This window comes from Denticeps clupeoides, chromosome 17 (genome assembly GCF_900700375.1).
Source record: "Denticeps clupeoides chromosome 17, fDenClu1.1, whole genome shotgun sequence".
NCBI lineage: Eukaryota > Metazoa > Chordata > Actinopteri > Clupeiformes > Denticipitidae > Denticeps > Denticeps clupeoides.
The window spans coordinates 2,732,874-2,754,520 of record NC_041723.1 but is presented as its reverse complement, the minus strand read 5'-3'; the positions used below and the strand labels follow the sequence as shown (position 1 = coordinate 2,754,520).

The 21,647-nt window shown below is 48.6% G+C and overlaps 1 protein-coding gene across 3 annotated transcripts; it reads right to left on the bottom strand.

Moving 5' to 3' along the window:
* Positions 1 to 6,472: 6,472 nt before the first annotated feature.
* slc25a22a (solute carrier family 25 member 22a) lies at positions 6,473 to 21,478 on the bottom strand. Of its 3 annotated transcripts, none has more exons than XM_028958665.1 (11): positions 21,314 to 21,478; positions 14,421 to 14,579; positions 14,220 to 14,345; positions 14,059 to 14,114; positions 13,885 to 13,975; positions 13,172 to 13,229; positions 11,866 to 11,926; positions 11,086 to 11,233; positions 10,774 to 10,928; positions 10,496 to 10,571; positions 6,473 to 9,830 (listed from the first exon to the last, which is right to left on the bottom strand). In XM_028958665.1, exons 2-11 carry the CDS (start codon positions 14,438 to 14,440, stop codon positions 9,677 to 9,679), a joined length of 945 nt encoding a protein of 314 aa, XP_028814498.1. In that variant the 5' UTR covers positions 14,441 to 14,579; positions 21,314 to 21,478; the 3' UTR covers positions 6,473 to 9,676. The 3 variants fall into 3 exon arrangements, with proteins under 3 accessions (XP_028814498.1, XP_028814497.1, XP_028814499.1); XM_028958664.1 differs by having other exon boundaries at positions 21,319 to 21,477; XM_028958666.1 differs by lacking the exon at positions 21,314 to 21,478 and adding an exon at positions 18,310 to 19,480.
* Positions 21,479 to 21,647: the final 169 nt, after the last annotated feature.

The following is a 21,647-nucleotide window of genomic DNA, read 5'->3' as shown; positions in this document are numbered from 1 at the left end:
GAGAGTGAGTGAGGGAGAGAGTGGGTGAGGTGAGGAAGCGAGGGAGTGAGTGAGAGAACGAGTGGATAAGAGAGTGAGTGAGTGGGGTGAGGGAGTGAGGTGAGAGTGGGTGAGGTGAGGGAGGGAGTGAGTGAGTGAGTTGAGAGAGTGGGTGAGTTGAGGGAGTGAGTGAGTGGGTGAGGTGACGTGAGGGAGTGAGGTGAGGAAGCGAGGGAGTGAGTGAGAGAACGAGTGGATAAGAGAGTGAGTGAGAAAGTGGGTGGGTGAGTGAGGTGAGGGAGTGAGTGAGTGGGTAAGGGAGTGAGGTGAGAGTGGGTGAGGTGAGGGAGTGAGTGAGTGGGTGAGGGAGTGAGGGAGTGAGGTGAGAGAGTGGGTGAGGTGAGGGAGTGAGGTGAGTGAGTGGGTGAGGTGACGTGAGGGAGTGAGGTGAGGAAGAGAGGGAGTGAGTGAGAGAACGAGTGGATGAGAGAGTGAGTGGGTGAGGGAGTGAGTAAGAGGGTGAGTGGGGTGGTGAGCGAGGTGCGCTCCGTGCGGTGCAGGGTGTGGTGAGATCTCGGGCACCGCAGGTGTGAGCAGGAGGGACCCCGGGAGTGGAGATGGGATGGGGGGGGGGGGGTGTCCGGCAGGAGCGTCTCCGCCATCTTCAGCCAATCCGCGTGGATACCTAACGTGCCCAGGCGCGTCTACGCGCGGCGAGCGTGTGGGAGCAAAAATCACGACGCGTGGGTGTGCGGTCCTTGAAGTGGCGTGCGCTTGACCACCTTCTCACGCACGGATCACTAAAATTATTATTATTATTTTCTGGCGTCGCGCGTATTAACACAAGCACATGCGCGCGCACAACACACACGCGTGTGCGCGACAGGCTCCGCGTTTAAGTGGCGACTTCTAGCGGGTCATGTTCGATAATGCATTGTTCTCCGGTGCCTTCCCGCGAGGGTGACCCCTCCCACTGCACGTGACGTCACCGATACGATCAAGTGATGAAATACCGATTTACCTAAAACGTAGAGTGCAGAATTTACTTCTTTCACGCGTGTAGAGAAACAGACAATATTGTTCTCCGCCTGTAAACTTTTGCTTGTTGGAGATCATCCATTAGTTTAAAGAGTTCAAAATACTGATTCAAAAGCCAGACATGGAGTAGCACCATCCTACCTCACAGCCCTCATTACACCTCGCACTGCACCTCGTCTACTCCGAGCCTCCAGTACTGCTCGCCTGGTCCCTCCATCTCTGAAGGTAAAAGGAAGACGCTCATCTAGACTCTTCTCCGTCTTGGCCCCTCGGTGGTGGAATGAACTTCCCCTTGAGGTCAGAACAGCTCAGTCACTGAGCACCTTCAAACGACAGCTTCAAACGACCTTCCTCTTTAGAGAATATTTAGATGAACTTGTAACCTTCTTATTGTCTGACTTATATATAGAAACTACAAAAGAGTGAATAAAAAGATTGTATTCATAGTTGGGGGTCCTAGTGAACCAGAATTGATCACTTCATCGATGGTAGCATGGAAGCACATTGTAAATGCTTTAAATGTAAATGTAAATGAGTTGGGAGGGACCAAATCCCAGTTCTTCCAGCACATCTCTACATATCAACATTATTAGCACGTTCACTTTTTAATCAGGATCATTTGTGTGTTTTGCCATTTCAGTCCCATGAAAACCCTTTAATAATATATTGTAACCACAGCAGAACAGAAAGATGCCCCCGTTTGTCTTTGACTCGGTTTGAACTTTGATCTGCTCTGTGGCTGCAGTGCCCCAGAAAGCCAATGACATTGTCTCCACTAAGACATCTAATCGGGGCCAGATGCAATCTTAGATTTTGGGGGACGTAACCTTGGCGTCTTAAATGGCGAACCAATGACACATATCTGAGATACGTCCCGATAGCTCCTCCATCAGAGCGCACTGGCCCGGTGCCCTTCCATGCTTCTGGGGAGACAGTTGGAGGGAGGATATCGCTTAAGCCCCCGCCCCATCTGTCTGTTGTCCCAGTCCGGGGCTTCCGGTTAAAACCCAGCAGCTGGAAAACGCAAACAGGGCTCGGCAGTGCCTGGCGGCCGAGCGTCGCGTGAAAAGAGGACGTGAGAGCGATTCTGCGTTTAACCCACGAAAGGTGTGTCGTGATCCCAACTTTACCCGACACTCCAGGCCAGGTTTTCCTGGTCTCCTCGGTTGCCATCGCCGGTGGTGTGTCGTAAAAGGTTTCCGTGCGTTTCTGTGATTCACACACCGTACATGGCACAGAACCGGGTGACAGCGATCGTACACGAACACGGAACCTTGCCGGTGTACACCACGACGCCGGACTAGATTTGGACTTCTCCACCTCTACAACTGGAGGCCTTTTTCTCTTATTGGACAAACCATCACCAACCCGGCACTGACGCCACATCCAGGCTCACTCTATCCTGGACGGGGGTCCCTCTCTGTATCACTCCTTCCCAACGTTTCTTCCTTTCTTTTTTCTCTCTCTGTGGAGTTTTTCCTTGTGCACAGAAGGGTCAACTGTAGGGAATGTCAAAGCCCATTGAGACATATGTGATTTTGGGCGATATAAGAAATAAATGCTGTTGATGTTGTTGTTGTTGTTGTGACAGGTACCTTCATCAAGGGGACCTCAGTGGGACCCTGGCGGTCCCGGTTACCCACTAAAGTAAAGTGAAGTGATACACAGCAGCACAGCACACGGTGCACACAGTGAAATTTGTCCTCTGCATTTAACCCATCACCCTGAGTGAGCAGTGGGCAGCCATGACAGGAGCCCGGGGAGCAGTGTGTGGGGACGGTGCTTTGCTCGGTGGCACCTCAGTGGCACTTTGGCGGATCGGGATACGAACCGGCAACCTTCTGATTACGGGGCCACTTCCTTAACCACCTGCCACCACCCCCACCACGTATGTGTCTCACAACGGATTAAGCTTTATTATTGTCCACTAGTCTATATTACAGTATGGCGGTCAGGAAAATGACCGTCGGGACACTGACGTACAGGAGGGTGTTTCCAGATGTACAGACCCCCCGAGTGCCGTTATCGGGTTGCTGTGGCGATGGGAGCGCGAAGCCGGGAGCTTCAGACGGAGCCCCCATTCAGATGAAACACCGAGCCTGTCCACCAATCAGCACGCCGGCCATCTTCAGTCAGACTGCGAGTGTTGAAGGTCACGGTGCGGCGTGGCGCTCGGCCGACAGTCTGCTCTGGAAATGTCAGTAACTTCGACGACGTTTAGCGCGAAAACGTTCGGCCGAAGTAAACCGCGAACGGGGTGAAAGGTCGGGACGCTGATAACAGCCCCAGGCAAAAGGGACCTGGAGGGTCCGACGTCCAACCAAACCAGGCCCATCTGATCATGTGATGGAAAAGATCGAGGGATTTATCGACCTGACTGTTAATATGGACTCGGTTTGACAGATTAATGCCGTATTTTTGCAGAAAATGTACTAGATCAGCATTTCAGAAGAAAAGTCCAGGAATTGAACACTATGCCAGTGTGTGTGTGTGTGTGTGTGCTTCTGCATGCATGTGCTCAAGTGCATGTGTTTTTAAGTGTGTGTGTGTGTGTGTGTGTGTGTGCACGTGTGTCCTCTTTCTCCTTGAGGCGTCACATTAAGTGAACGCATGCCTGAGTTCGGAGATGCTCTCACATGTCACTCATTCTGCTGCGGGATGAAACCGGTGACCAACCTGGACCCTCAGGGTCCGGCCTCGGTGATCCTGGGATACCTTGTGTGTGTGTGTGTGTGTGTGTTTGCAAAATAACAGGGTGCTACATTCTCATCACCATCATGCTCAGAGCTATTATAATCGGCACCATTACGTTCATTCAGTCCTCCACCTTCCTCCTCATCTCCAGCAGCAAGATAATCGTGGCTGCCGCAAATGTGTCATCATCTTCATCACTAGGATTAAATAAATAACATCACTACCACAGACCTGCTGACTCACAGGTGTATCTGTGTGTGTGTGTGTGTGTGTGTTCGTGTATGCATGTGGTGTTTTGTCCACACAGCACTTCAGTTCAACCTTCAGTACGCCAGTGAAGAAGATTCGCTTCTCATCCCATTAGAAAATGAGTGTGTGTGTGTGTGTGTGTGTGTGTGTGTGTGTGTGTGTGTGTATTTACATTGGATGATCATCCAATGAGCAGCGTTCAGGAGCGTCTGATAATTCTGTTTGTCCGTGTGCTCTGTGTAGAAAGTGCCGGAACGTTCATCCCGGGAGTCCGTGGCGTTCTGCTCAGCGTTCAGCACAGCGTCAGTAGTTTTCTGAGTAGCTGTTCTGAGTTATGGACTCTGGTGTGCGTGTGAGAAAGAGAGAAAGAGAGAGAGAGGCCGGGTTTCTTTTCCCAAGGGTTTTATTGGCCATGGGTCTGTTTGTGTGTGTGTGTGTGTGTGTGTGTGTGTGTGTGTTTTCTCTCTCGGCCAATGGCATTTCTGAGTGGTTTACCTGCCCATGGGCTTTATTGTATATATATGTGTGTGAGTGCATGTATTGGACCTGACCTAAGGCATTTTGCTTATGTGTCTTTGTGTTGTGTGTAGCTGTGGGCATTGTGTATGCTGTAAATGCTGTAAATGCTGATAAATGCTGTGTATGTGTGTTGTGTGTGTTTCTGTCTAGGCTGTAGGCATCCTGCCTTGATTTAGTTTTGTGCTTTTTGAGTCTTTTATTGCAGGTTGTGTGTTTGCTGCTGAATTTGTGCATCATATTCATAGATATGTATGCATCTATACAAGATTGTGTATGTGTGTGTGTGTGTGTGTGCTTCTGCATGTATGTATTGTGCCTGGCCTAAGGCATTTTGTTTATATGTGTGTGTGTGTGTGTGTGTGTGTCTGGCTGTCACCAATGCCTCAGTCTCATATCTATAAATATCCCCAATCTTCTCCTCTGGAAAAACCTGATTCCCATTGATTTAGTGACCTATATACACATTTTCACCCTCTCTCTCACTCCCTCTCTCTTTCTCTCTCTCCCTCTCTCCCTCTCTCTTTCTCTCTCTCTTTCTTCCTTCCTCTCTCTCTCTCAGGCTGGAAAGCATTGAGTCTAATAATAGTCTGGGGTGGGGTGGCTTAGTAAAGATCCAGGAGAAGGAAGAAGAGCGAAAGCTCCATTCTCACCTGTTCACCAGTACACACACACATACACACGCACACACACACACACCTGAAAACACACAACTGCCTCACATCTCAGAAAAATTGGCAGCCACACACGTGCACTTACATACCACACAGGGGACCGAGACGGACTCGGTTTCCCTCCACTGTTCAAGGGCACGGGAATGACTTTCCCGTTAAGCCCAACAGACACAGGAGAGCAGTGTGTGTGTGTGTGTGTGCGTAAAGAGTGTACATGTTTGTATCTGGTTACAGGTCGTACCGCCGTACTCCGTATATAAACACTGTAGTTCGATATGAAACCAGATTCCAAAAGTCTGTGTGTGTGTGTGTGTGTGTTTTATTATCCAGTCATTATTTAACGTTGTTCATCGTATGAAATGGAAATGTGAATAAATGACACCTCATGTGTAGATATGACTGCTTACTGTATCCAGTAGCTTAATATTCACATACAGGCACAAAACACACCGAACAGCGGAGGTGGAAACGTTCTAGAAGGTGACAATCAGGTGAGATCGTGAAAATAAATTAGTGTCAGTTTAACATTCCAGCCAAGTTATGAAAGGTCAGTTCAATCATAAAATAATAATAATAATTATGATATGGGTTTAGTGTATGTATGCATGCACTGTTGATGCTGATTTGAATAACGCCTGTGAGGGTTGGACATGTTTGGGGGTCAGGACAGCAGCTCCTCCAGAGTCAGACACCCCGCGGGAGCTGTCCGCGGTCCTGTTCCGCGCACGGGCACCGACGTCACCGCCGTGACGTGCGCCGGTGACGTCGCGAGCGACGCCCGCCCGCCGATGCGCGAGGCTGCAGCGACGCCCGGTGGCCGCGCGTCGACGGTGCACGCGCGCGCGCAACGACCTTGAACGAACCCGGGTGACCGGAGGCCGTGACGTCACGGCCCGGTCTCGGGTGGTCAATTAGGGGACAGGAGGAGATGCAAAGGCCGACAATGTCTCTACCTGGTCCACAGTCAGCAGAGAGAGCTGAATTATTACAATACAATGTGTGGGTGATGCTGCGACGCATGAAAGAAATTACTGTGTTTTTCCCAAACATATTTTATAAGAGCAACTGCACTAACGTCATTTTATATTGTGTATTTTGCGTGCAATTCTTAAAAAAAACAAAAAAAACAACACATAATAAATGATAATAATACTCGGAATGTGTTTCTTGATAGTAATAATAATCCACAGATTAATATTCATAATATTCTTTTTATGAGCCTGTCAAGGTTAGTCAAGGCCATAAAGTGTTCCAGTTGTCCCCTCTTCTGGTTGCTTCAAAACGACGTCCTCTGCGGTACACAACTGACGCCGAACACAGAACCGGCTTAAACGTTTCGTTTTTATTCAACAACAATCTCTGTGACATGGAATGCAATATTTCACCGGCGAGCACCCAAAATCTGTGTGGTAAACCAAGATGAGGACAGCTGTAGTACAACAGTTTCAGGTGACGCTCACACACCTCCCTGGTGCACAACATCTAAAACAGAGGGTCTGTGTGTGTGTGTTTAATGTAAGCTAATTCATTGCACAGTCCCTCCAGAAGCAAGTATGTGTGTGTGTGTGTGTGTGTGTGTGTCGTCTTGTTATTGCATATCGGTTTAGCTGGTTAAACTGTATTTCTACAGTAGATATTACAGATATTCAGACATGTCAGACATGTCATACTCTAAACTTTTAATAAATGACATCTTACGTTGGTCATAAAGAGGATACATTCTCATATCTGCAGTATACCAGTGGGTGATATATGTCCCGTTTTATCTAACTACAAATTGTGTGACATCACATAGTGAGTGTGTGTCTGCTTATTCTTTGTGCTTCACTTATATACATATATGATTGTTATTTAAATTTTTTTTGGTGCTAACATCGCCCTCTCATCTGCCAAAAAAAGGGGATAAGAGAGTGTGGCTGGAGAGGGTAGTGATAACAAACAATGTGTCACATGAACAGAAATTAAGCACTTCAACACTATACAAAGTCTCTCACGCGCACGCACATACGCACAACAAAACATCACCAGTTGCATATCAAGTCAAGTTCACAGCCGAGAAAACAAGACGCGTACACAGATAAAGCGGAGAAAGCAAGATAAAACGCTCATCGCAATAATCAAAATGTTATTATTAGATGGAATGCTTCAATGCCATAAAGAATAAAGAATAACGGGCACAACAAAACGTGGCAGTACGTCACATTCATTCTGTAATGGGATTTAATGTTCAGGAAATGTTCTAGAGGTCAAGGTCAGCAGGAGCCGGAGCAGAAGGCCGCATGACTGTAGCTGAATGCAGCGTGTTGGCATGCCGGCATACGGAGCTGAGGGCATCATTCCTGTTGCGCTGGCACACGTTGTGATTCCGTACTGGCAGTGAATTGACGCATTAACAGGCGCGTTACAGCGCACGCGTCCCTGCACACTTACTGATCAGTGTTAGTCCTGAAGCGCGGTGGGAGTGGGAAGTGGGACTAATGGAGGAGGTCGTCGTTCAGAATATGAACGAATTAGCATTCTGTTTGCATTTTTCAAATATGAATATGAACCACGTCGTTCCAAATTCGTGGCCCTTCCTTCGTTGAGTTGAAACATAATTGTTAATGCATCTTCGATTGTTAGACGGTATGTGTTGCATATTGTAACGCGTTATAACGGCTAAAACGTTGATCTCTCGCTCACGTCTGAATACTGACACACCCAGATCACCAACGCGGTCATAGGGAGAGGAGAGGTAGGTGTGCAAATGAGCCATCAAAAAAGAATCATAATAATTAAAAAATAATAATTAATATCATCTGCATGTACAATATAATGTTGTCAAGGTAAATACACAAGACCAGAACTGACCAAACAACGGATACAAATATAGAGATATAGTCATACATTTATATATAAATAAGGAAAGGATCTTAATGACAGTGGGTCTGTCCCAATTCGGGGACCAGAATCATTTGGAGGATGCATTTGTAGACCAGATGTGACAAGGCTGCCCCGTTTCGGAAGGCCTGTCAAGCGCTGACGACAAATGCAAACGTTTTTTTTCCTGGACCAAGAAGGACTCGCGAATGCTTTTTAAGTAGAACACTTTCAGATCGCATGTTCCTCGTGGAACCCTGATCTTAAACATGCATTCTGAGCCCCTGTAATTACCTTGCAGGCTAGACATGTTCATTCTGACGAGGCTGGGAGGCTGCAGCTTCGCAAAAATCTCCAAAGGATCCGGACCCCGACATGGAGACATACCCAGTAACAGGCCCAGTCGAGGTGCATTGTGGGTAGTGCAGACTGGTGTCCTGCTTTAAGCATGAGCCAGGGGGGGACCATGATTGGATATGACATGTCAAAGTCACCTTGATCTCCACACATGAAAAAAAACAAACAAAACGATGGCAATCGCCCATGATGCACCACACGCCATGTCGAACACTTTCACTTGAAGCCAAAAGAAAAGCAGCAAAAACAAAAAGACAAAAGGCATCAACTCAGCAGCATGGTGATACGCGTCAAACGAATTCATCCTCTTTGCATTGCTAAGCAACCCACCGTACAATCACATTTGAAATGACTTTTAAGGTTAAATAGCGGGGCCTGGCATCCGAGACACTTAGACGCTCTGGTTCTGAGAGAGGAGCTTTCTGGAATGAGAGCAGAATGGATCCTTGCCTCTCTGAATTCTCTTCCGCAGGTGGTCCCATTTTAAAAATACTACATTTAAAAAATATACACCATAACATCACAAATATCCTTTTTTTTTTTTTTTTCTTGGAATGCATTGCCGACCCCTGATCCTTTCAGGTTCCGATCAGATTGAGATGTTTTAAGGGTCGCGGTCTTCAGCGCTGCTTCTGCAGGCCCAGCATCCTGCATTTCTTCATTCCGACGTCCTCCGCACCCCATTAAGCCGTTAATGATCACCTTTTTTTTACAGGGGGGAGGATGAAATGAGAAAAATGCAGGAGAGTGGGCCTGCGGGGAGAAAACAGGAAATTGAACCCACCGCTTTATTATTCGCGGGCCTGGATGGAGGGCTTGGCGGGAAGATTAGGGCTCCCTCTTTCTCTCGCTGTCCTCACATTTCAGTTCATCATCATCGTCATCATTATCATCACCTGAGAGCCTCGGTCTGAGAATTCCTACTCGGGGATATTGGTTTCCAGACCCTTGTAATTTCAGAAGGGCTGTTATGAATTACATGAGCTGCGAGGGTTTGTGTGTGTGTGTGTGTGTGTGTGTGTGAGAGAGAGAGAGAGAGAGAGAGAGACAATAATATTGCTTCTTCCCAACATAATTTTCCTTCGGTGAGAGACAGTATCGCTACTGTCAGCACAGGTCACGTGACCCCTGGGTTTGAATAAAGCAACATGGCCGCCAAAGAGAGTCCAACTCTTTGCACACGAAAAAACTAATGAAGAAAGGAAACTTAATGGAAGAAATGGCCGTCTTCATGTCACAGCCCTACACTGACCTAAACCTTCCAGGGCAATGCAGGATGGGTAATGGAGGAAAGGCAGTGTGCCGGTCAGCTAGTTTTCCCGCTTGGGCAGGAAGCTGAGGATGAACTCCCCCACGCCCAGGAAGTAGACGACCTGAGCGATGCCGAAGAGAGGGGCGATGACCAGGGCACGGCAGTACGCCCCCTTCAGGAAGGCGGCGGGACCTTCGTTCTTCAGGATCTTACTGTGTAATAGACAGGAAACAGAGTGGTCAGCCTATACACACACACACACACACACATAAACTCAGCCACTTCCTGTTTCACATCCAGATGAAATTCATCCAGCCCTTTTCTTCATTAGGCACATAGATGTCAGGAAATTTTGTGGTATAAGAAAATATAAAAGCTGTTTTGTATTTTGTCACCTGTGATTTAAGCAGGACAGTCCAACACAGCAGATTGTGGCCACACAAGGGCAGAGGTCAAAGTTACTATACCAGGGATCAGTGGATTGTCCCTCTTAATGAAGTAACCTCAGAGTCAGGAGGAAGGTAGGTGTCGAATTCTCCTCATGACAGCAAAACGGGGTAAAATACGGTGAAATCTGGTATTGGAACTGCTAAGTCAGCCAATCACATTATGAGGTCACATGATCTTGGTCACATGACCATTCAGCCCTAAACACTGGAAGTGACCAAGTGTAAACCAGCCGAATGGTTGGACACATCTTCACTCAGGGATCCAGACCCAGGGACAACTGTACCAGAGGGACAGATGCTGACATTATCTCACAATATTGAACACACCCCAGCCATGACAGGCGCCCGGGGAGCAGTGTGTGGGGACGGTGCCCCAAATCTGAACTTGAGAGGAAGTTAATGTGTGAAGCGGCAAAAGCAGGACCCACCTGATGCAGTCGGTGACGCCGCTGTACGTGTCCTCCTGGCTGCCGCGTGTCAGAGACTGTAACCTCGTCTTGATCACTGTTTCGGGCACAACGGGCAGATTTATCACTCTTACACATGCGCTTTTTACGTCAAAAACGTGCCGTGAAGGTCTGCAGAGCACAAACGATTTACGCTGGGCTACTTAGAAACAGAATTTTACAGGGACACCTCACTCCACCAACGGCAGATCTCTGGGAGATCTTCACATGCATCGTATAGCGCCCCCCGCCCCTCTCACCGTCCACAGGGTTCACGGCGACGGCGGCGGTGCTGCCCGCGACGCAGCCCGACAGGAAGGACACGTAGAACGGGGCGGGGCCATCTGCGCCACGCCTGCCCAGGTTGTTGAGGTTGGCGAACAAGGGGAAGTAGATTACGGAGAACGGCACGTCCCTGGGGGAGGGAGAACAGAGGGAGGATTTTTAGCAGAGTCAGCATCTTGCGGCAAACTGCACAACACTGCGTGCGTGCATGCAGTGCTCTGTAGTGCGCATATGCATGCTGCGTTCTGTATAGATGTGTGTGTGTGTGTGTGTGAGCCAGTATGCACCTGAGCAATGTGGCTCCTAGACCCTTATAAAGTCCAGCGATGCCCTTGTCACGCAGCAGCTCCCGCGTCAGCTGTATGGCCGTGGGTGACTTCACCTCCACCGGGCCCCCAGGGGTCACCGTCTCCGGCATCAGCTTCCTCTGTGCCGCTGAGGGACCACAGCACAGCAACAGCATCACCACCGTCGCCACAGCGACGCCGAACCAGCAGCACAAACATCAAGTGTTAATCTAACCACCAGGATGAGAAAGCAAAACTACTAACGGATTTTTGTAGTAATTACATGAAAAGAAGCTGCTGTCTGCTGTGTTTGGTAAGAGATGATGCTCATTGGTCAAATTTGGGCTGGAAGTAGCCTAGCGGGTAACACACTCGCCTATGAACCAGAAGACCCAGGTTCAAACCCCACTTACTGCCATCGTGTCCCGGAGCAGGACACTTAACCCTGAGTGTCTCCAGGGGGGGACTGTCCCTGTAACTACTGATTGTAAGTCACTCTGGATAAGGAAGTCTGATAAACGCTGTAAATGTAAATTTGAAGAAAGGTTGCGGTGACCATATTGCACGGTTGTGCAAAATTGATGGGGGCTGGCTGAATTAAATTGTTGCTTAATCTGTTACTTCCAAACTATAGAACCTGCATCTGACTGATAAAAGAATAATAATTTTACTCAAGTCTGTTATGAAAATAAATGCCAATCTCTAGTTTTCGTTCTGACCACCAGAGGGCAGCACTTCCGCCCTCACGCCCAATGCCCACCTCCCTCTCATCTGTCTCACCAATTCGGCCTGCGTCCTGCAGCTGGATCTTCAGCATCTCCATGGGTGTCGTCACTATGACCTGCCAGAAAAGAGAGGAGACATACTCTCTCACTATGCGAGCTGAGCGTGAGTTTTAACGATTACATTTTATTTTCTTACTGTGTAGTATGAACACACACACACAGGCATTCCATGTCAGAACCTCTGTTTAGGCACGTCCATTTTTTAATATTATTTTATAAAATATAAAATAAACGTCATGGCCACCTTAAAGCTCCGCGATTCCCACAGCGTAGCGTTCGTGAGCCAGGCAGCGTCCTGCTGCAACATTCAACACGTCCGTCTGAGAACAGCCCGCCAGGCGTCTGCTTTCGCGCCGGTGTCGACGCACGGGACGGCCCAGCGCCCCCACCCTCTGAAGGTCATTCGCACCCTTCACCCTGACCGCTGTTCGGGAAATCGCTGCATCGATTTCATACTGTTCCAGTGGCTCATTGTTCTCCCTCCAGGCTGCCCTGCCAGGACGGGCCCTAATAATGGACGTCCGAATGACGGACATGTCACAGGTGGGATCCGCTCCGCTCTGATGAACGCTGGGACGCAGTGGCGGAGTCGACCCTGCTACTCGTCACCTTCCAAAGCGGCTATTTTCAGAGCATGCACACATGCAGTGCACTATGGGTGCCAGGGTGGCTCAGTTATTACAAGCGAAAAGACACCTTCCAACTGCAACATCCATCATCCTGAATAAACAGAGGAACAGGAGGGAGGAACCTGGAAGCTCCATCTCGAAGAACGTGATGGGAAACGGTTTCTAATTCAAACACAGACGAACAGACATTCTGGTTGCGTTCCTGACTTGAGACAGTTCTGTTCTTCATCACTGGAATCTGGTCTGCGGTTGACAGGATTACCATTAAAGCTCCACTGATCACAGAGACCAGCCGTAATCCTGCCCGTGCCACCTGTAATCCCATCATGCAAACCTTCCGCTTCCTGGAACCTGATTGGTGCACGGCTTCACACCTCTGGTGACGTAAGAATCAGAGCCAAAATGGACGCCAACACATCGACGGTTTCAGCGCTCACACACCTCCCTGCCCCTGGAGCTGCTGGGGCTGGAGACCAGCAGAACGTCTTCATTTATTACTGATATAACTGCGCTGCACTCTGAAATGTGACTACAGGTTGGCCTAAACACACACACAGATAAACTGAATGAAGCAATAACACCTGAAAACAAACTCTGTTCATCTGGGTAAGTTGTGCAACAGTAGAAGTGTGTGTGTGTGCGTGTGTGTGCGTGTGTGAGGAAGATACAGACCTGGCAGGTTCCTGCCCCACAGCCAGCCAACATCTCCTTCAACAGAGTTAACTTCTGGCTGAGAGACAGACAGACAGGGCGAGAGAGAGAGAGAGAGAGAGACAGGTGATTAGTGTCTGTTCTCACGTCAGCTCGGGTCAGTCGGTCCGTAAGAACAAAAAGAGCCGCTTTATCACACCAACACAATCACACACACACACACACACACACACACACACAGCAAGAGCAGAGGTGTTAATAATTCACATGCTATCCAGGCCACAGAAGTCAATAATTCACCACCCCTGTGTTCGGTTGCTATAGCAACACAGACAGATGATCCAGGTGCTTGAGGTTACTGGAGCGGCCATTTGCAGAGGGGAATTGTGGGTAAGTTCCCATCATCTTACAGAAATCTCTAAAACAAAGCTCTCTTTGCATTAATAACACGCACGTGCACACATAATGACCTTAACTGTGAACTCCAGAAGACATGACATGTCAGTTCTATGGACATGGGTCTCCTGCACTATGTTTGTGTTTGTGTGTGTGTTGCTTTGCACATTCTACAATTTCATCCAGAATTTGACAACAGAAAACAAGCTGATTCACTGTGAGTATGCGTGCGTGTGGGGTTGTGTGTGCACGCATGTTGTTAACCTGCCAGTATGGCACTACGTGTCCATCAGTGTGAGCCAGGTAATGTGTCATCAGTGTGTGTGTGTGTGTCCTACCCATCTTTGGACAGGTGGAATCTGAAGAAGTCGTTGGCAGCGAGTTTGATGGCTTTCTCTGGTGTGACCAGTGTCAGGTTCACTGCGGCTCCTGATCACAGAGACACAATCAATGATGTAAATGGACCGACGACACACACACACACACACACACACACACACTCATACACATACCTCTATACATCCCAAAGTATCCTTCCGACCGAATGGTCTTGATAAGGCAGTCTGACCTGCACACACAAAAATTAAATCACATTTTACAATGTTAGCATGCATTACGTGTGTGTGTGTGTGTGTGTGTGTGTGTGTGTGTGTGTGTGTGTGTGTGTGCATACATGCTGGTATAAAGTCGGGAGCCATTCTGCTGGTTCTGTAGGCGGGTCTTGGCGAGGTCGATGGGAAACACACACGTCACGCCGATCAAACCAGCGATGCCTCCGTTTATTAACTTGGCAGGTAAACTGTGGATTACGACGATAATCAGCGCAACCTGAAATCCCCCCCGAACGCGTCAGCCAATCACATCACAGTCGTACCTGATCTGTTTGTCAGCCATTTATCCCCAACTCCGGCACCAGGACAGCGACTGCGTATGTGTGTGTGTGTGTGTGTGTGCGTTTGAAAGATGGTGTCAGTAGGGCAGCAGACGGACAGAGTTCAGACTTCAAAGCTTCAACATGTGAAATGCTCCTGCCCTGCATGCAGACAGACAGAAGTGGTATAAGTCCAGATAAAAGAGGCCGTCGCCGCCTCAGAACAGCCACAACTGGACATTGTTCACAGAAAAAAGGCGAATAAATATTTACACATTTATATATATATATATAATAAAGCATCTATATAACATAAATCATCAAATAATATGGCAGGAGGTCCTGTGAGAGAATAAAGTGATTATTGCACTCAAACTGATGATGTAATTCCGGTTACTTCTGATGGCTCTGTCACTGGTCATTACTCTAAAACGGAAGGGTCTCTACAGAATAAACGTCGCTCTGCTGCTCCAGCAGGGACCAGGGCTGAACCTGAGCGAGAGAGAGAGAGAGAGTGAGAGAGAGAGAGAGCCCGTCTTTGTTTAGGACACGTCTCCTCCTGCAGCACTGACTCACCGTCCCTTCTCTCCTTCACTCTGTCCCCTCTGTGTGTCTTTCATCGTGACACAGCTCAGCGCAACATTCTTAAAATATCCAACATCGAAAGTAAAACTAAAAATGAACTAAAAATGAAGAGAATGAACGAGGCACAATTCTGCATAATTTCAAGCTACAGTGGTGTTCTATTCGAAATGATCAGAACTGGTTGTGTTCTTTTAGTATTTATTCTGTTTTAGAAGAACATACTACATTGTGTGTGTGTGTGTGTGTGTGTGTGTGTGTGTGTGTGTGTGTGTGTGTGTCTACAGGTTTCTTATTGACCTGAACACTTGGGGTTCAGCTCCAAGGAGGTCCTAACTGTATATGAAATTCAGAACATAAGGTTTTGGACCCAGTTTGAAAATCTTCATCACTGGAAAATTATCTGTAATATTATCAAATCATTGGGACTGGGCGGAGCTTCGAGCTTTATCAGAGATATCAGACCCTCAAAAAGTCTCCCATTTACACCAAAAAAAAATCCCACTTTCACAAATGCTCCTGGTTTTAGGCGGATGTTCCACCAAGACTCATAATCTGACTCATAATCCTGAAATCCAACGCAAGGCATCATGGGTACTCGTGAACTCTGATACTGGTCTGATACTGCAACTTTTTTTTTTTCCATTTCTGCTTTAAATTAAGTTTCATTTTTATCAGAGTAGTTGCAAACAAAAGTCACTGTAGTACAATATATTAAACTGTGAAAAAGGAAGTTGACAAGTCTTCACAATCTTCAGATTACTGTGAAAGATCATAATTTAACATAAAAGAAAATATATTCTATCGTTTCATTACCAAGATAAATACAAACAAAATTAACAAAAAAAAGCATATGATCACCAATAAATACGTTTCGATAAGTTAAATCAGTGACAAGCAAAACCTCCTTTCCTCCCACTGGTATTAATTCGCTGGTTCATATCTGACGGTGTGTGTGTGTGTGTGTGTGTGTGTGTGTGTGTGTGTTTAACGGGGGACAGCCTTGACGTTAAATCACCACTGTGTAATGTTGCCATGTCACTCCAGCTGTGGGGAAAGTAGACGACTGTTTCCCATTTCCTCTCCCTCCTTCGCTCCACCCCTCCGTCCAACCAATCACACATCTGTACTTCCACCCCTCCCTCCCTCCCTCCCACACACAAACCAGCCTCCTGTCCTGATTCTCGCTCTCTTGTATCAGTAGCCCTGCTTCATGTCTTCATTTCATCTCTCAGACACACACCGCAAAACAAACTAACTGTCTGTGTGTGTGTGTGTGTGTGTGTGTGTGTGTGTGTGTGTGTGTGTGTGAGAGTGTGTGTGTTAAATTCCACATTCTAGCAGGGCTCCACACCGCTGGGTTCAGAAGATGCAGAAACTCAGATCCCCTCCTCCTCCACCTCTCATCTCTCACTTCTCCTCCTCTCCTGTCTACCTCGTTCCTGCTTTCCCACTTCCTTCCTCCCGCGAGAGTTCCAGTTCCCCAGTGCAGCTTTCTGGAGACACCCAGCGTCCAATCGGCAGCTTCCTGCACGCTCATCAGTTCATTACGCACACACGCACTACAGCGGCTGACCGGAACCCTCGACGCCAGTCAGACAGGAGGTTAAGTTGGTGGGCCGGGACCAGTGGAGTACACCGCGGTGTTCTGGAGCGTTCCACAGCGGAGCGGCTCAGCTCTGTATGACCCGGTCCCTGTCTGACCGCCGGGCGGAGAACCAATATCCGTCTCTGTCCTGGAGCGCCCAGTGCGGTCTGACCGTTAGCGGCGTACTCATGCGCACCAGAACCGCCGATGAATGACAGGGGGACTCCGGACGCTCGATATTCCAGTTACAGTCACCCGGACCCCGGCCTGCACTCTGCACTGTAAATCCTGCATTACGTTACGTCCATTCAAAGCTAATTCGTCATAATAAGTGCACTGCTGTGAAAACACCACATGGTTTAGAGGTTTAAGACAACTCGTTTTTAGATCCCTAGATCCATTAAAAAAATGCATGTCTGTTTGCAACATAAAATATGCATTCATTTTAAACCCATTACTATTATACCTCTTACAAGGGGATACGTTCTGTAAACTGCTAGTGAACAGTGCGATATTACATTGTTATTAATTGCAATATTAAATTGTTATTAATGATAACCCATAGTGATGCTGTGAAACTCCCTAAAACAAAATAACTCCATTTGGAAATGAGAGAATTAGAGATTAGAACTCGCTCTGTTACCTGGATAATGGAAATTCCTCAAATATGTTGTTAGTTAATTGAAATAATACAAATAATACAAACATTTACAATAATCTACAATAGTTACATAGTAACACATTTGAAAGCACCTTTCGGTGCGATCCCTGCTGGGTATTTTATTCCTCCAATTTCCCAGCTTTGTAACATGGCTGAACACCCTGTGCAGTCCGCAACGCAGGGAGCTGCACAACAGTGTGGCAAAAGATCGACTTCCTGCCCAACTCTCTCCTTCCTGCCTGCCTCAACCTCCTTCCACTGCCAGGAGCAGAACCTCGACCTCTCCAAGCCTCCAGCACTGCTCCGCTGGTTCCAACATCTCTCAAGGCGCTAGGAAAGCCTTCATCTAGACTCTTCCACTGGATGTTCAAAAATCTTTAGGCGTAAGCTACAAACCTTCATTTCTAGGAAACACTAGCGGTTAAGGAAGCGGCCCCGTAATCAGAAGGTTGCCGGTTCGAATCCCGATCCGCCAAGGTGCCACTGAGGTGCCACTGAGCAAAGCACCGTCCCCACACACTGCTCCCCGGGCGCCTGTCATGGCTGCCCACTGCTCACCAAGGGTGATGGGTTAAATGCAGAGGACACATTTCACCGTGTCACAGTGTGCTGTGCTGCAGTGTTTCACAATCACTTCACTTTCCCATTAATGTTAGCGTAGATGAAAGAACTGCAGAAGCCCCGCCCCTACTACGCGTCATGTGACTTTGCTCATGCGTTTTGGCTGATGCAGCAGGTGATCTCCAGGTCTACGGCACGTTTCCTGCATCAGTGGTCCGGATCGAGAGCGGTAAACTGGTACACCGAACGAGCATTAACTGGGAGGAGGAGACCTGGATGGTTTTTCACCAGGTTCCTCCACCGAGTAGCAAGAACAGAATGAGGACAGAGTGCAGAACAGAAGTAGAAACAGAGCGTAGGAACACTCTGAAGCGGGGAACTCAGCACTTTTGGTTCCTCCGAACAGCGCTCTGCACGTGACGGGCAGATGGTGTCGGGGTTTCTCACCCGTTCCTTACAGACCAGCTGCCGCTATTCCGGGGAAGAAAAGCCTCACAAACCTCCCCAGCGTCCGTCCGCAGCGGGAGATCTTCTCCGGAACCAGGGTTCCGCGGTCCACACCTTCAGACTTATATCTGGGCTTGCAGGTTCCGCGGGAAGATAAGCGGGGATGAGTAAACAGCGAATGGGAGTCCTACCTCACCTACACCTCCTCCCGCTCCTCCTGCCGAGGGGACAGGCCTTCAACTCTCGACTCCGGTTTCTCCTTCGCAGACACCTCCAGCACCCGACACACACACACGCGCACACACACGCACACACACACTCACTCAGATCCAACCTTTGATCAGCGCGTGAGACTCTGAACCTGTAAAGCGCATTCGGACCAGATGTGCATGCAGCCTCACACACACACACACACACACACACACACAGTGTTATCTGGGCCTGCGGGTCAAACTCACTTTGATAAAACCAAACCGTCAGCTCGGGCCTGAATGCTTTAGACGAGTGCGGTGCTACACGCTGAGTCATGACAACACACACACACACAGACACACATTCAAATCATCAAGTACACACGTACATGCGAACGCACACAAGCACACACACGCGGCGACGTGTGAGAGGGGTTTAGTGGGAGCGGAGATGCTCAGGGAGCTCAGCTGGGTGATTGTTGCTGTGAGGGCAGAAAGACGTAATGAGACGCACGTGTTCTCGCGGCCACACACACACACACACACACACACACAGCAGGATGCTGACAATTAAGTAACCAAACCACCCACTTGCTTCACACTGGCGAGTGTGATAGAGGACTTCACCCTACTCGTTACATAGAATGTATGTTTAAAAACATACATTTTGCAAAATGTGTGTATGACTGTGTATGTGACAAATAAAATTTGAATTTGATTTTGAAATTTGAATTTGAACAACACACCTTGTGGCCTGGAACTTTCCCGACTCATCAATCAATCGACCAATGCCAATCAATCAACCAATGCCACGGCCACAAGTCGGTGCACGAAACACTTTCAAGATGACCTTAAATTATGCATCTTGTGTCCGCCATGTTCTGTTTAACCAGACCAGAAGACATCAGACACGCAACAAGCCAATAATATAAATTGTCCCACGCGGTCTAGTTGGAACCCTGGTGACGACACACCATTATAATAGCATGAAGGTAGAAGTGATTTTCATCGTGAAACACAGCACATGGTGACAACGAAATGTGTCCTCTGTATTTAACCATCGCCCTTGGTAAGCAGTGGGCAGCCATGACAGGCGCCCGGAGAGCAGTGTGTGGGGACGGTGCCTTCATCAAGTGGACACATTGGCCGGTTCGGGATTCAAACCGGCAACCTTCCGATTACAGATTAGTTTCCTTTCCAGCTAGGCCACCACTGACCCAGTGCATTCAAGGCGAGAATTGAACCCAGAAGCACCTTAGCATTAAATGCTGAGTCAACAGCATTCAGCATTAAATGATATTCGATTATGTGAAAATGTCAAATCGGCGGCGAACAGAACCACGCTACCGTGTGGAACCCTGTGATTTACACCCCTTGTGATCGATATAAAGTGCTTGTGAGTGGTCACTTTTATCCTGGATTTAAAACTTTCTTTCCGTGGTGGGTGTGGTCTCTTCCAGAGTGGCCACGCCCCCAGTCGCTGACCAATTAATAAGCATGAAAATTATTTAATCTGAGACACGGATTTTTGGCGGATTTCCTCCGATTTCTTGCCAGTTAATATCTCAGTGGCTGAACCATAAGAATGTGGTTTTCTGCGTTCTCGACTTGGTCCTGGCCCCCATCCATCTCGCACTCAGAGGTGGATGTGAGGAAAGTGCTGGTTGTCATGGTTTCAGCAGCCACGGCGTGAACGCTCCCTCCCTCTCGCACTGATCAGATTATCACTGGCCTTCACGTCGGCTCATAATCCTAATTCCCGACCCACGCCTCCCCTCGGTCCCTCCGCTCTGGATCCGCCAGCAGGAATAACAGGCCGGCGTGACGTCTTCCTGGAATGTTCTGTCTGTGAAGCCCCTCCCACATTGTAGAAGATGACTGGCTGAGCGACTTAAAGGGACAGTCCCCCCCGGAGACAATCAGGGTTAAGTGTCTTGCTCGGGGACGCGATGGCGGTAGGCGGGGTCTGAACCTGGGTCTTCTGGTTCATAGGTGAGTGTGTTACCCACTAGGCCACTCCCACCCCAACAGCAGCAATAATCTACCGAATAGAAAGCATTAACTGGTAATGGCTGGTGTTTACTGGTCTGACAGCATGTCGTCGTGAGTGTGAGTGTGTGTGTGTGTGTGTGTGTGCATCTAGAACCATACAGAGCCCATCTGCTCCACTGGTGTCCATATGTGAGATCAGCTCCATATCAGCGTGGGTTCATTTGCGTGTCATGTTCATTACTCTGCATGCAGAGACATTTCCTCACTAACAACAAACCGGAAACAATAATCCAGAGCGTCCGACTGTCCTGCCGGTGACCCCGAGCCTAGATGATCAATGACCGGTGACAAGTGACACTCATGCCAGTTTACACACAGCCTCCCAGTAAAGACGCTGGAGCGGCACTGACCAATCAGATCAGAGTAAAAAAACCCTCAGGTCTCCACTCTGAGCACGATCTGGTCGAATTTTTACTAGCATTCCCGACGGACGGGGGGGGGTCTCTGCGCACCCCATCCCTCGCACCCTGCCCGTCCGCCGATGCAGGAGACGCAGGTGGACCGAGGCCGGTCCTGCGGCCGCGGAGCAGCCATCGGATCCCGACAAGGGCATTTCCATCCTGTCCACGTAACGGGAAACGCGCCGCGCCGCAACGCAGGGCATTTTCATGGTTATTATTATTATTATTATAATATATATATATATATATATATATATATATATATTTATTTATTTATATGATTGCTGCACGGCGAATAAACTGTCTAAAGCCCGTATTTTACGAGCCGCCGGCACGGCCGCGCACGACCCTCGTCGTTTCCGACCTGCGTTGTAATAAATGATCGTGATAATAAAAAAAAATGACATAGATACCGCACCGCGGGCCGCTGCTCGTCGGATCCGTGTTCTTTTCTTCCGCTGCTGGGGACGCGATTCCCGAACCTGCCGGCGCTGCTGGCATTCGCGCGAAGAGGGAGGGGAGGGGACGGGGAGCGACGGAGGAAACGGAGGAGAGAGACGGGAGACGCGGCCCGGGGGCGGAGGGATGGCGAGAGGCGTCGCCATCTGGCGGCGGCCCGGCGCTACTGCACCCGGAGTGGGCGTGGCCACGAATGCCGCGTCACTGAGGCGACGTCCGTAAACTCAATGACCTTGCATGCTATTTTCAGTAGCGTTGTCATTTTAAATAACCCAGTTTATCTCATTG

What these genes read in the sequence shown, in the direction of transcription:
- slc25a22a (XM_028958665.1), bottom strand. Translation starts at nt 14,440, where the DNA reads ATGGCTGACAAACAGATCAG. An exon ending in TCCCGACTTTATACCAGCAT is followed by an intron (nt 14,115 to 14,219) that starts GTATGCACACAC and finishes TTGTGTGTGCAG; the next exon opens with GTCAGACTGCCTTATCAAGA. An exon ending in CGCCGTGAACCCTGTGGACG is followed by an intron (nt 10,572 to 10,773) that starts GTGAGAGGGGCG and finishes TGCCCGAAACAG; the next exon opens with TGATCAAGACGAGGTTACAG.